Raw genomic sequence first — 16486 nt, 5'->3', positions numbered from 1 at the left:
GATTGTTTGGTTCAATCTTTCCTTTTTTGAAAGAGAAAAGTATATTCTGTGCCATTGTATGTTTTGATTTTACAGGATGCCGAGTTCAAGACATTGCCTTGATTTTCGGAAGAAACTTTGGACACTGGAACAGTCTTGGGACTGTTACATAATACGGAGATCTTTGAAGTTCTGCTGCAATGCCAATCTCTGCAGATCTGCGACAGATCTGTACAAGGGGTGGAATCGAGGGGTGGGAACCACTGTGCTAAGGCCCTTTGCGACACTAAAGCAGCTGCTCCTGTCGCTCAGGCCTCAGTAGCCAATCAGGGTTTCCAGATGGACTGCCAGTCAGAATGGAAAGAATACTTCCGGTCCCATGCTGCAGGCAGCGGGTGAAGGAGGCTCATCTTGTTCTTTGTGCTGAGCTGTTACTGGCTGCTTAGAGCTGTGAGGAGAGAAGGATGAGCTCGGAAACCCGCCATGGTGAGTGAGGAGCCTCTGTCCCATTTGAGGGAGGAGCCCCGGGAGCCGGTGTGGGGGTCCTACTAGGGCTGTGGGAGCGGCCCTCTGCGGCGCCCCATTAGGCACGTGAGGTCCTTATTGTCCTTGCAACTCCTGGGACTTGTAGCCCCTGAGTATCTTCCATCTGCGGCCTGCGCCTGCAGAGAATACGAGCATGGGTGGATTGTGGGTGGTTTTTTCCATATTGTGATGTCACCATGCAGAGAGGGTGCATTGCGCTTTTTTCACTGTCGCCAGAAAGGCAGATTTGCTAACTCACAGAGCCCTGGTTTTTCTAGTGTCTTCTATAAGTTATTTTCTTGGCCCTGAACATTCAGGCATAGGGTCCATCTGAAGTTAATTCTGTGCAGGGCGTAAAGTCTGTGTCTTTAACACATTTGCATGTACATATGTTTTGTTGATCTCTTTTTTTCTTTCTTAAACAGTACATAGTGAGTTCTAGGCCAGCTAATGCTTCATAGTGAGAGCCCATCTCAAAACACCTTAAAGAAAGTTATATATGTGCACTTTTTTTTGTGTGTGGCAAGTTCTCTCTGCCTGATATAGGTTATGGAATTAAAATTAAGCTCCCTGTAAAAGCAATATGTGCTCTTAACAGCTGAGACATCTCTCCAGTCAAAAATCCAAGTATTAAATCTCTGTTCTTTTAAAACAACAGAATTACTTCTTCAAACATTTAAAAGTTGATTCTTTTATCAATATAAAAGCACTCAAATAATTATGAGGATCATTTATGTGAGAAAAATAATGGTATACTAATAGTCTTCAGAAATTATATTGAAGAGAGTAGTCTCTCTAGAGCAAAGAATTTGTCTGTCACCTCCATTCCTTACATATACTTTTTTTTAAAATTTTTGAGACTAGGTCTCACTGTGTAGTCCTAGCTGGCCTGGAAGTCACAGGTCCATCTGCCTCTGCCTCCTGAGGTCTAGAATTAAAGGCCTAAGATACCATACCTGGCCATATGCAACATTTAAATAAAATATCATAAGGTGATAGGTTAATAAGAAAAAAGTTGCCTTCTAGATCTCAAGTAAATGTACTGTGTTCAGAGCATGCTTTTTTTTTTTTTTAATATTGTGTGGCTCTTTCTCTACAGTTTTATTTCAATTTCTATTAAGCTTTATTGTTTGTTTGTTATGTATATGCCTGAATGTGTGTTTCTGCATGCTGAATTCTCTCAGAGGCCAAAAGAAGGGTCATATCTGTTGGAGTTATAGGCATGTGAGCTAACCATCCTGTGTGTTGGGAACCAGATTCAGGTCCTCTGCAAGAGTAGAACCCAGTCTTGATGGCTGAGCCTTGTTTGAAGGCACTGCAGGATTCTGAAGCTGAGCCAGTACCATGAGAAGATGCTTTTACTTAACTTTACTTTTCTAATGACGTAAATTTGGCAGTCAAATAGAACCCACTTAATGCACCCTCAAAAAGAGCAATAGAATTCTTGATTGTAGTTATCGTGACTATTTTTATGTTAACAAGTAAGATGGTGTAAATAAACATAAGCTTATGCTTTGAAATTGCCAGATGCTCCCTGTGATGGAATATGAAGAGACATGACTCCAGCAGTGTCACCTTGGAAGGGAAAGTCGTCTTCAGCCTACCATGACCTTCTGCTTTCTGGTCCTTTTAGCAGTGTTTACAAGTTTTGACAATAGTACCACATACAACTTGGGCCCATTCACGAGCTGTCAATAACTGTCCAGCCATTATATAATTACCATTAGCATGTGACTCCACCTTCTTTTTTCCAAGTTCAGGTAGAAATGAGTAGCCATTTTTAGTTTGAATTCAAATATTCTTCTTAAGATAATGGGCAAGGACAGTTCAATGTCATCTCACCTTCTAGAGATTTAAATAGAGTAGATAGTGCATAATTAGGTATTAGATATTTTGGTTTTGCTGAACTAGCACTAGAAATAGTGAGCGAAACTCATGTGACTGAGAAAGAATTGGTAAATGAATTCCATTTTCGTGCTGTAATGCTAAATTTAAATAAAAGGTGAAGCAGGTACCTTTTGGCAGGCCCTGCCAAACTTTGCTACTAAGCAAACATACCACAAAGTTAGTGCAAGAGGTTTATTGGGGTGGGGGGAGTGGAAGCATGAAAGGCCCTCTTGGAGTGGGGATATGAGAGAGGCAGACAGACAAGAGGAAGAAGAGGGGAGCAAGAGGCAAGAAAAGAGTAAGAGGCAAGAGAGGAAACAATGGGCAAGAGAGACGAGAGGAAGGAGGAGGCAAGAGAACCATGAGACGAGAGTGATCTGTGCTCTGGTGGGCACTTTTAAAGGGTCCATGTGTTATATATCTGACAGTGGAAAGATGAGAATGTAACTACCTTGGTGACAGAGGCAGACTGCTGCTGCAACAGAAACTAACATTCCTCCCTTTTGTTTATTATAAAAAGGTGAGGAAATAGGAAGGCTTAGCTGGTGAGGTGGGAATAAGGGCACTGTTCTCAAGACTGCTTCCTGTTGTCTGGGGGCATTGGCATATATGGGAGACCTGAGATGCTGGCCAAGTCCTGGGATAGCTGGCTGTTTCATTCATTGTCCAGGCTTTGTGGTACTGTCTGGTGCTAGGAAAGTAGGCCTGGTTGAAGCAGTTTGTGAGGTTGGACCACTTGGGGCTAGCCACTTTGAAGCTGTCTGGGATGCAGATTTTGAGGAGATCTGGCAGGATGCTGGCAGAAAATAAAATTAAAAAGTTTTAGGGGGAAATTTTTTTCTTAAGCCCTAGTAATTGAGGGAAGGGAGTCCTAAGACCAGGGAAAGGTAGGAGAGATTCTGCCCTCAGGAACAGGCAGTAGGTGGGAGCACTTACTTAGGCTGTTGATTGATAGTACTTACGTGGAGTTCATTTGACATGTTTGAGGTAGATCCAAGCCAACTCCCTGGAGCTTACAAGAATTTTTTGAGTTTACACAAAGAGATAAGTTTTGGGCACATTAGCATTCCCACTGTTTGTAATCTGTACTGAAATCCACATTGTAGATAAGGCAGTAGACTCATGCCTTTGAGTCATAGGGGACCCAAAAGTGATTCTGGTTAAATGCATGAACACTCTTTCCTCTAACCAGAAGACTGTGTACAGATGAGACATGTTTTTAGTACAATGAGAAACTTTTTTAACTGTATACTTAAAAAACAACCAAAGGGAATTTAAAATCTTAAGCCTGTGACTATGATAAAAGTAGTGGTGCTTTGCCAGAGCTAGATCAATAGCTTATCAGAATTCCAATGTTAAGACTAAGGACTTTTGGCATCTTAATACAACAGAGTAGTGAGAGAAAGAAATCTGAAACATGTTTCATTTTTTATACACCTTAAGTCACGTTCTTTTTATCACCACTTAAGCTTTTTTCATCCTCAGACCTTTATAACTTGAATTTACACACCTTAAAACACCTTAGACCCTAAAACATTTTCTTAGATCTTCACATCTTAAGCTTTCATATCCTTACGTAAACTTTACACTTTAAAACACCTTCTTCTGTCGAATTCACCAGGAGACACATGTGGTTAATTACTGTGGGCAATCATTATAGAGTGAGTTCTTTCAAATAAAGGAGTAGTAAAAAGTTACAGTGAAATTTGTTTTGTGAGTTTATCTTATTTCTGAGTCTGGTAACAAGGTAAACTGTGAGTAGTGGCTCCAGGAGAGAGAGGCCTGTGGCCTGGATTTTACGCACAGAGAGAACTGAGAAGACAGCTGATAACTTGGTTGCAGCTGTTAAGCTGACAAAGCTATGACTAGCCTAGTCTTCACACACCAGAGTTCTGTGGATAAACTTCACCCGAGTAAGCAGAGGTGCAGATCAAGCAGCTTCTGAATATATTAAAAATGGCAGGCTTATTGGCTACCTAGACAGCTACCCCAGGGCCCTCCATGGTCATTGGGGGCAGAGCTTTCAGGGCAGCACCAGTCTTCAGAAGATCCGACAGACTTTCCTGTGGAGTAGGAACCTGGGGATCGGGCGACCAGCCTGCCTTGCCTAGGCAAAGTGGGGCAATCAATTCTCCAGTGTCCTGATTGTCCACAGTCTGGACAGGATCTTGGCAGCAGTTGAGGTAAAAGGCAGTCCTGTCCCGTCCCCATCCGTGTCCGTCCCCCCGCCCCCCCCCCCCCCCCCCCCCCCCCCCCCCCCCCCCCCCGTGGCCAGTGTTGCCGTATTTAAAGCAAGCTCCAGGAGGAAGTTCTTCTGTGCCTGTCCATCTTTGGAGGAGACAGGGTGCTGCCAGGAGCTGACATATCTATCATTCACAAAAATTTATTAAACATTTTAAGTGCCATATTCTGCAGATCTCGGAAGCATATAAGAGCTGTCTATTTATTAGGTATATCTGAATAGACAAACTTTGCCGGTTTCTAGTTACTTGTTTTTTAAAGATTTATTTATTTGTTATGTATACAGTGTTCTGCCTGCATGTATGTCTACAGGCCAAAAGAGGACACCAGATCTCATTACAGATGCCTGTGAGCCACCATGTGGTGGCTGGGAATTGAACTCAGGACCTCTGGAAGAACAGCTAGTGTTCTTAACCTCTGAGCCACCTCTCCAGCCCTAGTTACTTGTTTTAAGCTTAACTTTGAAAACATATACAGGGGGCTAAATAAGGCTTATCCCTGTAATTAATTATATTAGTACTTAGCATGACTATAATTAAAGAATTTGGTCATTTATGAGATGACTGACCATTAATTTGTGTTCCTTCACAGTCTACAATAAGTTAGCAGCTTTCATAAGACTAGGACTTTACATTCCATTCCTGTTAAAGGTGACTGACCATTAACCTGTATTTCTTAATGATCCTTAGTTGTTTACAATAAGTAGCTTTTTGAAGAATAGGACTTTATGTTCCATCCTTGTTAAGTTTAGCCTTAAAAATAATGATTTTGAATGGAAGTTCTTCTCGTATCAAGATAAAACTTTTAAATCACAGATAATGGGCTCAGTGGGTGAAAGTGGAACAAGTTTGTTCCAAACTGCTAAGCCTGTCTCCTGAGAAGGCAAAGAAAAGAGGTGGGAAAGATCCCCAGGGCCAAATGGGAACAGGACAAAAGGGGCATGTGAGTTGGGGTGGGGCCTGTGGGCAGGGACTGAGGGAGCCCAGAGGCCAGCACTGTCCTTGACAAGCCATTGGGGCCCCTGCTCAAATGCCCAGCCCTGGGAAAAGGACCTTCTCAGGGGACCAGACATTCCATTATAGAATATATCTTATTTATCAAATATATGATGCCACTTAATCTAAATTCTGTAGAAATTTGGTGTTGAACACTTGGCAAAGACATAAATACTTAGGTGTAAATTTCTAAATCGGCTTTTGTTACTCTGAATAGACCTTTATAACCTAAAACTTTTAACATATAGATAGAGTATATCCTAAACCAGGGTTGAATCACATATACAGTATGTTGTAAGAAATATAACCTTACATTTCTATCATCATACCAAAGTCTGTACCAGTCCAAAATATTTGAGACTTCTTGCTTCCTTAGTCTAAAAGGAAACACCATGAACAGAGAGCTCATTAGGACTAGAAAGTGTCACATGATATATATGCTTTAACTTTAGTAAAGATGATTGCCAGCAATGTGGCTGCCTACATCCTGACAAAGTCACTAGCCAAGATGGAGGAAAGCCACATGGTTACTATTTAAAATGTTTTCTTAAACAATAGTTGAATCTAAGTTACATGCACAGAGTTGAATCCAAGTTACATACACATACACACTGACTTAAATCCAGCTTACATTGACCCATATAGAGTTAAATCTAAGTCACATATGTACAGATATACATACATATAACTTAAACAAGACACACATATATACATATATATATATATCCATGTGTAGAATTTTAATTGTAAGCCTTTCATTATAAGTTTAAAGCTAAATTTTGTTACATATGATACAGATTTTAAACCATATCCAATGAGCAATTGACAAATCCCGAGATAAGAGTTTATAGCATAATCTTAACACATTTTCTTTTGAGAACAGAGTACAAAGAAATCAGAGATAAAAGACTTTTAGGAGTGGGAAGAGGTAAGGGAAGTATAGCAGAGCAAGTTTATGTATAAGGTATTTGTGGATCATTTGTTTGTGGCAGTAGCAGTTATTGATAATTGATGAGAATTTGGAAATTACATTTGCCAACTTTGGCCATTGACTTGTACTGAGGCCAAGATGTTGTAATAAAATCTGAGTCTATGGAGGAAGAGAGAGAGGGGTTCATAAAGTGGAACACTGTGCCAGTGTGTTCTTAAGTTCCAAGGGGAAGTTGAGAGTGAAAGTGAGCTTCAGGGCTGCATGCGGAAACTCAGAGACAGCACAGTGGATCTGCAGTCTGACTGCCAGGTGAGGGAAAGCCCGGAAGGAGCAGAAGAAAAAGGAGGTGTCCACATCGGTCAACAGGCTGCAAGGGCCAGAGCCAAGTGGGGAATACAGTAGGCTGTTCCTAGGCTGCTTATCTGGCTCCTGCAGCCTGCTGCACACATGTATCCACATGGAAAACAATGCCAGAAGAATTGGACTCTATAAAATTTGGGATTAGATTCACTCAGACAGATGATCCATACATCCATTACTGAGGGTTAGATCAGCAGATACTGCAGGGGAGAACTAGTGTATGCTGAGCAGGATGAAGCTGCCCTCCTTGTCTCTAACTCCCATGTTGCAATAAACATATCCACAGAACATTTACAAAATTTAGAGAGTCTTGGAGCAAAGAGAAAGTAGAGAATTCTTTCTCAGTTTTCCCTGATCCATGGTATACTAAGGCCAGATTTGATTTGAAAAGAGTTGTCAGAAGGTCTCCAAAAGACATCCCACAGGAGCAAGGAGGCTTTTGACACAGTTCCCAAGGATGAGGCAGAGAGAAGTCCAGAATGTGAGAGCCTCGAACATCCCCAGGACATGGAGTACTGAACAGTGAAGAGAAGGCACAGGCTGTTCAGTGCATCATCATGCAAGAATAAGGGCCAAGGACTAAGAGCCTGAGTGAGTCATCTGGTAACAGGACTTTGAGAAAAGTGAGAAGGCGAGGATTGTGCTCAGTAAGGGAAGTCTCACATCTAGGAAAATGGTAGAGGCAGGTAGCCCCACCAGAGAGCCAATTGTCAGTGATGAATGGAAGGCAAAGCCATTGGTGATCGAGAAAGCAGATCTGTTGTGGATGGAGCAGGTGGGTAGAATCCCAGTGTGGCCAGACCAAATGCCAGGAGAGCCTATTGAGTCTCAGAACCAATGTAAGGATAAAAAATGAAAAGCAAAGTGGTACCTTTTGGTGGGCTCTGCCAAAGTATGCCACTAAGCAAACACATCACTTGCACCAGAGTTAATGCAAGAGGTTTATTGGGGGAGGGGGAGCAAAAGACTGAAAGGCCCTGTCAGAGTGGGGACATGAGAGAAGCAGACAGACAGGAGGAAGAAAACAATGTAAGAAGAGAGGAAAGAAAAGGTAAGAGAGACAAGAGAGGAAGGAGGAGGAAGAGAGCCAAGAGATAAGAGCAAGTTTATGGTGATTTATTGTGTCCCCCAATATATTATGCACCCTAAAAAAGCTTATCTGAGGATCAGAGGAAAAAGCTAGCCATTATATTAAACATAGAAGTCAGGCAATGGTAGCACACACCTTTAATTCTAGCATTCAGGAGACAGAGATCCATCCAGATCACTGTGAGTTCAAGGCTACACTGGGAACAGAGCCAGGCATGGTGGCACACACCTTAAATTCCAGCACTAGTTAACCATAAAGGTCTGGAGGTCTGTACAAACAGACAGGAAGTGACAGAGCTGGGCAGGAAGAGAAAGTAATGTAGTTGAGTGGAGGGAGGCAGTGAGATGGCAGGTACAGAAAGGCATATAGGCATGGGTATGCAGGAAGCAGGTCTCTCTGGAGGCTGAGGAGTTGGTAAGATGAGGTTAGCGGTGGCTTGTCCTATTCCCTGATCTCTCAGTTTTTCACCCTAATATCTGGCTCCAGGTTTCTTATTAATGAGACCATTTAGCAACTTGTCTTACACAAGCTGTGCTCTGCTGGGCACTTTTAAAGCGTACACATGTTGCATAGCTCATGGTGGAGAGGCACCTGGTGACAGGCGCTGACATAACTGCTTTGGCAGCGGAGGCAGGCTGCTGCTGCTGCTGCTGAGGAGGCAGAAACTAACGCCTACCCTAGGCAAGCTAGCTTGCCTAGGTTGTAACGTTAGAATTTTCATAACTTCTCATAAGTCCTCATCAGTCAGGAAATGGAGGGAATTTAAGATTAAATAGATTGTCAAAATCCTCACTATGCATCAGGGCCATTTTCAGACAATGAATGATATGTAATTAAAGGAAGTTCCAGTAAGGGAGCTGAGGGAACTGACATCAGCTTAGCTGTCAGGAATGCTCTTCTTACTTGACCTATATATGCTATTGTCTTTTTAGTTAGTAATAATATTGATTGGCATATCATATTCTTTGATCATGAGACTCTGTACTCAGGAACGTAAAATACAGAGGGATAACTGTAGGGGGAAATGCAGGCATGTCCTGGCAGTCAGCCTACCTAGTACACTGTGCCTCTAAGTAACAAGCGTGGTCCACCATGAATATTCCCAGAAGTGTGAACACTGAAGTAGCATGGGTAGCCAGGAGCAGGCCTGCTGAGGTGTCCACTCTTCACGTCTCCTTTTGTGAGCTCCTTCTGCATAGAGACCCTGGTGTGTTGTATGACAGTGCTGACTTCAATCTAAGGTCATGTGCTAACCAATCATAGTCGATAGGCTTCCACTATGTAAGTGGCTGCTCATGTGCAGTAAAGCAGATGCTGTTCCCTGAAACCATCCCCGAGTGGTTCTTCTCCATGTCCTTTACTGACCCACAGGCATTGCAGTCTTATTGGGGGACACCCAGGTAATGGCTGTAACAATATGGGTGACAAACTCACCCACATTATGATCCATGTGCACAAGGGCACACATACACAGGCATGATAAATAAATGTAATTACATATTTGAAAAACAAGCCTAAATATATTATCAGTGTATTTCTTCTTTTTTTTTTCTTCAGGACTGCTCTTACTAACTTTTGCTTGTTTCCCTGGAGCTTACTATGTAGTGCAAGTTTGCCTCTGCTTCCCTAGTGCTCATATTAAAAATGTATGTGACTGTGCCCAGCCTCAGTGTTTACTATTTAAATATCAATTCCTGGAAGATGTAGCTTGATAGGGAACAATGCAAGGCTAAACTCAGATATTACTGAACTTGAGGCCAACCTGAGCTACTTGATACAATGTCCTCCCAAAGCAAAAGCAGCTGTGTGTGGTGGTGCACAAATGTAACACCAGGACTCAGGAGGCAGAGGCAGAAGGATGGAAGCAGGTTCAACCTAGTGTTTGCATAGAGTTCCAGACCAGTCAGGCTGTTATGAGGAAGCCTTGTCCCTGATACCAAAACAACAAATGATGTCATAACCAATGAGCAAAAGAATACCTGCAAGTGATTAAGGTGCTTGTTTCTGAGCCTGATGACTTGAGCTCAATCCCCAGGAACCACTTGATGAAAAACTGACTCTTCACAACTTCCCTGACTTCCACATGTGTGCACTACTCAAGTCAAGATGCATGCAGAACAGGATACTAGGGATGTAGGTCAGGGGTAGAACACTTGGCCCAGCACATTCAAAGCTCTGGGTCCCATCATAGCATTCAAGGAAACACGTCATGTTTGAGACAGATTCCCTCTTTGCTGTCCCTGATCTTACCTCCCTGTGTAGCTCAGGCTACTCTGAATGTTGGGATTACTGACATGTGCCACCTACTCAGCTTGATATACTATTTTTTTTTGAGACAGGTTTTTCACTGAGTGTGTAGCTTTGTGCCTTTCCAGGATCTCGCTCTGTAGACCAGGCTGGCCTCAAACTCACAAAGATCCACCTGCCTTTGCCTCCCGAATGCTGGGATTAAAGGCGTGCGCCACCACCACCCAGCTTGATATACTAGTTAAAAGTCTCCTGAAGAGTCTTGGAAAGACTTCCTAATCAAACGTAGGTACTAACAGCAGAATGCATTTACACTCCTCTTGCCCCAGGAGTTAAACCAGCAGGGCATAGACTCTGGCAGCTACAAATGTTACAGTTCTGAAAGGAAAGGTAGCCTGATTTTTTGGGAAGTCAGGCTATACCTGAAGCTGGGGTAAAGTGGGGAATGGTCTCCCTGAAGGATATAACAATACGTTACAGCTGAACTTTGCTCTGCGCCCCCAAGGGGGCTTCCCAGTAGAGCTCTGCTTCTTTTCAGTTCAAGTCTTGAACTGTTTCCTTCACCTGTTTGTTTTATTCCTTCCAATTTTTTGTTTGTCTTTTCCTCCATTTTAAGGTGATTTTTTCATTTTCACTTTAAAGGCCTCATGGTCTTCATAAAGTTATTTTTAAGGTCATTTTCTACTGCTTCATTTGCACTGGGATGTTCAGGTCTTACTGTTGTAGAATCGCTAGGTTCTGGTGGTACCAAATTGCTCTTTATGTTGTTGAATGTATTCTTGCACTGCTGTTTAACATTCTGGGTTTGGGATAATTATAGGAACAAGTTGATTCTTGTCATGTCTTTGTTGGGTGGGTCTTTTGTTCCTTTGTTGGCTGTTTCATTTATTGTCTTTTGTCCTGAATGGCCAAGGGTTCTGGTCAGGTCAAGTAGGGTTGTCTCAGCTGAGGTTTGTGGGGGTGGGGGTGCCTAGATCCAGCATATGTCCAGTTCTCCTGACTACTGTGTGGACTTTATTTGTGCCTATGGGCTCTGTTCTTCCAACTGATGTGGGCTTTGCCTGTGCCTGTGGAGTCTGTTCTTCCAAATGGTGTAGGTTTTGCCTGTGCTTGTTTTTCCAACTGGTGTGGGTGACGCTTGTGCCTATCAGATCTGCTGATGTTGCTGGAGAGGGCTGTTGATGGGGAGGCTGCTCTTCTTCCAATTGGTATTGGTGGTGCTTGTGCCTCTAGGGGGCTCATCTTCTAATGGGTGCAGGTGGTGCTTTTGCCTCTAGGGGCTGCTCATTCTCCAGTTGGTATAGATGGTCCTTGTGCAGGGGGTAGTTGGCCAGGGGGAGGATTATGGGTTTGGTGGGTTTGGGCGGCACAATGTGCCAAACTGTTTCTTTCACTCGTCCATTTTAGCCTTTGGGCTCTAGTTTTAGGTCCAGGATGTATTTCTTTCACTGGATCTGGTTCTAGGGCCAAAGTGTGTTTCTTTGGCTCTAGTTTCAGGGTCAGGGTGTGTTTCTTAGGTTCTGGGGTCAGGGCTAAATAAAGCGTTTCTTTCACTGGTCAGGTCTTGGGTCCAGTGTGTGTTTCATTCACTGGCTCAGATCTCAGGGCCAGGGTGGGTTTCTTTTACTAGCTCTGGTTTCATGGCCAGAGTGGGTTTCTTTGGCTCACCCTTTTACCCTACATTTTCCCATTTTTGTGTATTAATAAACAACTGGGGGATTGGAAATGGGCTGATGTTCTTGTTAGACTATTTCCTGTTAAATTGGGGTGTGGTGATATTTTGTTTGTGCTCTAACAAAGTTTGCCTGAAGATCAGAGAGTAGAGCTAGCCATTAGTTAACCATAGAGGTCTGGAGGTCTGTATATAAAAGAGACAGGAAGTGATATGGCTGGGAGGAGAGAGGAATATAAGGTGGGCAAAGACAGGAGCTTAGCTGTTTTTGGTCTGAGGAGTTGGAGAGGTAAGAAGTGACTGATTATTCCATTACTTCTCTGATCTTTCAGCATTTACTATGATACCTGACTCTGGGATTTTATTATTAAGACCAATTAGAATTCATGCTACAAAAAAGGCCACTTGTCTGTGACTTTGCATCCACCAGCACAGGCCAGAGCTGAATGTGGCTGGAGTCACTACCTAACTGGCTAGTTTTTCCTTTCTTTTTTCCTGAAGCCTCTGAGCAAGTGTGGGATTTTTCTGTTTCAGCCTAACTGCAGCAATCTCCACAGGCTTTTGGGTTCCAAAATCTGCAGGAGTTACCCACTTTCACACATCCCTCCATGCAGATGATATCTCTTTAGCTTCTTCTCCCCAGTGGGTTGTGGGCTTTCCCTGGGCTCCCTCCTTGGGCTGCTGGCACACTTGATAGCTGTCTTGACACCTGCTTGGGCTTCTATTGTTCTATGCAGCAGCAGTCAGCCTCACACTTCACCATCATCTAATCATCATTGTCGGCAGATTTGGTGAGACAATTGGGAATTTTTAAAAAAATTTATTTATTTATTTAAAAAAAATTTATTATCTCTCTGGAGAGATGGCTAAGTGGTTAAGAACACTGACTGCTCTTCCAGAGGTCCTGAATTCAATCCCAGCAACCACATGGTGGCTTACAACCATCTGTAATGAGATCTGGCACCCTCTTCTGGCCTGCAGATATACATGCAGACAGAATACTGTATACATAATAAATTTTTACTTATTTATTTATTATGTATAATAGTCAGAAGAGGGCACCAGATCTCATTATAGAAGGTTGTGAGCCACCATGTGGTTGCTGGGAATTGAACTCAGGACCTCTGGAAGAGCAGTCTTAACCTCTGAGCCATTTCTCCAGTCCCCACCAATTGGGAATTGTTAAAGGGAGAAATTAGTTAAAAGAGAGGACCCCCCCCCCCCCCCCCGCACATTAGATAATGGGAAACACTATTACAGTTGAGGAAGATAGGTCTCTGTAACAAAATACACTAGATGGTTTAAAAATGTAACAATTAAATGAGAGGATAATTAATTTAGATGGGATTTGTGTAATGTCAATTATAACCATTACTGGGTTTATCATATTGTTTTATCACTAATTAAATAAGTTGGTTAATAAGAGTGCAAAGATATAAGTTTTGGAAAAACTTATTAAAACAGATCATAGAGATATTCAGACCTAGACAGAGAAATTTAAAAGAGAACCAATCTCAGTGTGGCATTATAAGGTTAGAGAGGAACAGCCTAAGGTTTTCAAACAACCAACTTTAATTTATCCAGTATTCTTACAGGAATTGCCAAATGATAGATATTCCCTAAGGCTGTGTAATAGCTGAATGGACTCCTGTGGAAATGTTAGATTTAAGGGGATTCAAAGAAGCAATAGTCTCATGGCATGCATTCCTTTTGTGAAGTAGATGTTAAACTCATGATCAACTTGTAATAGAATTATCCCTTAAGACTGGAGAAACTTGGCTACAGCAGTCTTGGAGCCTGATCTCCAATTACAGTGGAGGACCTAGTGGAGAGATGAGGCTAAGGCAAATGAACAACAAAGTAGGCCTAGAGTTATGAAAATCTCCCAAGACCAATGAGATTATGCTAATATTTAAGGGCAATCTCTGTATGATGACTTTATGCTGTGCAGCAGCTGTGAATGCTTGGGGCAGAATTGAAGTAGAAAGAAAACTGAGACATTTACTAAAGTTATACAGGGTCCAAAAGAAACCCTTACTGATTTTTTACAAAGATTGACTTCAGCAGTAAATAGAATGATACCAAAGTCAGAAGCTACACAAATAATAATTGAATCTCTGGCTTTTGAAAATGCTAATGCACAATGCAAAAATTAGGTCATTAAAGGCAAGATCAACACCCTTGGAGGAATGAATCCAAGATACAGTCAGTATTGAAACTCATAACCATGATGGTGCTCGGATAGGAGAGGTGATTTCCAGAGGTTTGAAGCAAAATCAAAATGTCAGGTGTTTCAACTGCAGTAAGCAAGGTCACCTAAAAAGGGATTGTAAAAAATTATTCCTAGAAACAATGTTTTTTCCAAGAATAATTCAAAGAGAACGCCCCTCCCTTCTGGAGTATGCCGAAGATGTGGCAAAGGCAGACATTGAACTAATGAATGTAGAGCAACAACAGATAGTTATAAAGCACCTTGAGGGGGTCTCTTGCAGGCCGCCATGTCAAATTTGGTTCAGTCATTTTCTGTCATCATGGAGGAAACTCATTTCCAGAGCAATTGAAGAACCTAATACCTTTTGTAAAAAACCATGATGCTCTCTGGATGATAGAACAACTATAGAAAGTAAATAAAAAATTTCAGGAGCAACCATAAATCAAAATTGATAAGATTAGATTTGAACAAGTTTACATTGTTACAACAATGTAGCAACATGTACACAATGTAGTAACAATGTACACAAACTTATACAACTCACAAATGCTTTTCATTTGAGCAGATAAAACTTGCCAAAAGGCAACCTCCCCCAAATTAGGGTTGGTATAGGGTTTTGTTTTTTCTTTTGAGGAGAAAGAAGACATCCAGCTAAGAAGACCACTAAACAATTGATACATGAGAAGAAAAAGGACAAATCATTCAGAAATATGTCCCAAGGAAAAGAAAAATTGACCTATTGGTATATCACATTTCCAACAGGATAAAATTTCATGTTAACAACATTCTCCCCAAATGTTTGTTTCTGCTGTTCTTTACAGATATACAATGCAAATGGTCTTTTTGTAGTTCCAGTTCAATTGAAAATTAAAGCTGGCTTTGGAGTGGGGGCATGTCTCTCTCCTTCTCTAAACCCAAGCATGTGTAAAAAAAAAAAATTCAGTCTCTGTTTCCTATCAGAAGAGCCATCTGGTATGGGATGGAAGAAAAACCAAAATTTGTGGACTATTCTATTGCCACTAATCTCATAATCCTTTGGTTTTATTTTGACTCTTTAAAACTTTTCTTAAGGTATAAATATTATCTCAAATTTTATAAGATTAATATATATTTTAAATTTTTTATCATGATATTATTGGTCATATAGAGTACTAACTAATTCTAGAAAAAAGCTTCATCTAGCTTCCTGTACATGATTTCAGGTTTGGCTATCAGGTAACTAGGAATTAAGTTTTTGTACTCTGGAGGTACATAACAAATATTGATCCTTTAATCTCTTTGAGATCTGCTGCATATGACATTTAAAATGTTTAACTTTTCTTCAGTGAACCATAACCACACCTGACAGACTTTTGAAGTCTCCAAAAGGATGATGGGGCCTCACAATGATGATTACACCTGGATTGTGGTATTGCTCCTAATCTGATAAACATCACCCAAAGTTTGGCTTTGGACTACAAACTGTTCAGGACAATTTTAAGGCGGCTAGCTGAGATGGTCCAACCTCACAGACTAGCCAGAACTTGAGACAAACCCTGCACTTTGCCATTACACAGAGACTTGACAACAAATGATAACAGCTGACTCTCCCAAGACCTGATAATTATCCCAATTTTTTAGGATCCCCTAAGGATGCTGTTACCTCCAGAGAGCAGGAAGTAATTTTAAGAACAGGACGCCCACATGGCCAAGAGCTAGGGTGGGTTATTTTTGGTCTTTCAATGGTTTATGGATATTTGCCATTGTTTAGGGTGGTTGGTTACAAGTTGTTATTGGTAATGGTTTAAAAAAAAGCTAAACAAAGGAGATTAGATTCAGGGTTCTTGTTTTGAAAACAAAAAGGGAAAAAAGAGAAAGGGGATATAGTAATGATGGGATAAATGGGTAGGCAATTGAATCTGCTTTGGAAAGAAAAAAGGGGAATGTAGATATGACAGGATAAAAGGGTAGATTATTGAATCTACTTTTAAAAAGCAGCTGCTTGTTTTAAATATTTTGCATTGATATGAATCTTTATATATTGACACAAATTTGGGGTTATTTTTGTCAGAACATACAGTACATACATCTTGTTCAAGGTATTGTACCTATACAACTCATTTAACAATGTAATGCAAATTTCTAGTCCTTGAAAGTTATTAATACCAACTAATTAGGATGCAAAGAAATGCAAGTAAGTAGTTATTACAAGAACTTGTAAGCATGTTAACTGTATTTTCAAGGTCAAACAGATATATTTTTTAAAGGATTTATTTATTTATTATGTATACAGTTTTCTGTCTGCATATATACCTGCAGACCAGAAGAGAGCACCAGATCTCATTATGGATAGTTGTGAGCCACCATA

General features: G+C 41.3%; 1 protein-coding gene across 3 annotated transcripts in view; it reads left to right on the top strand.

Annotated features, from left to right (window-relative positions):
• The first annotated feature begins 311 nt into the window (after nucleotides 1–311).
• Nucleotides 312–16486, top strand: part of LOC102904434 (uncharacterized) — a 35865-nt gene continuing 19690 nt past the window's right edge. The window contains exons 1-2 of one of the 3 annotated variants that reach the window (XM_076559056.1): nucleotides 313–465; nucleotides 2032–4574. Coding sequence is in view for 1 of the 3 variants with exons in the window: in XM_015991021.3 (XP_015846507.2) it covers nucleotides 463–465 (3 nt within the window). In the remaining 2 variants the exon portion in view is untranslated. Of the gene's footprint in view, nucleotides 466–496; nucleotides 4575–16486 lie in introns of those variants that run through there. The other 2 variants (XM_015991021.3, XM_042267033.2) reach the window with 2 other exon arrangements.

Source organism: Peromyscus maniculatus, chromosome 22, assembly GCF_049852395.1.
Source record: "Peromyscus maniculatus bairdii isolate BWxNUB_F1_BW_parent chromosome 22, HU_Pman_BW_mat_3.1, whole genome shotgun sequence".
In the NCBI taxonomy this organism is placed as follows: Eukaryota; Metazoa; Chordata; class Mammalia; order Rodentia; family Cricetidae; genus Peromyscus; species Peromyscus maniculatus.
Note: the sequence above shows the minus strand (reverse complement) of the source record. Positions and strands in the feature narration are given on the sequence as shown.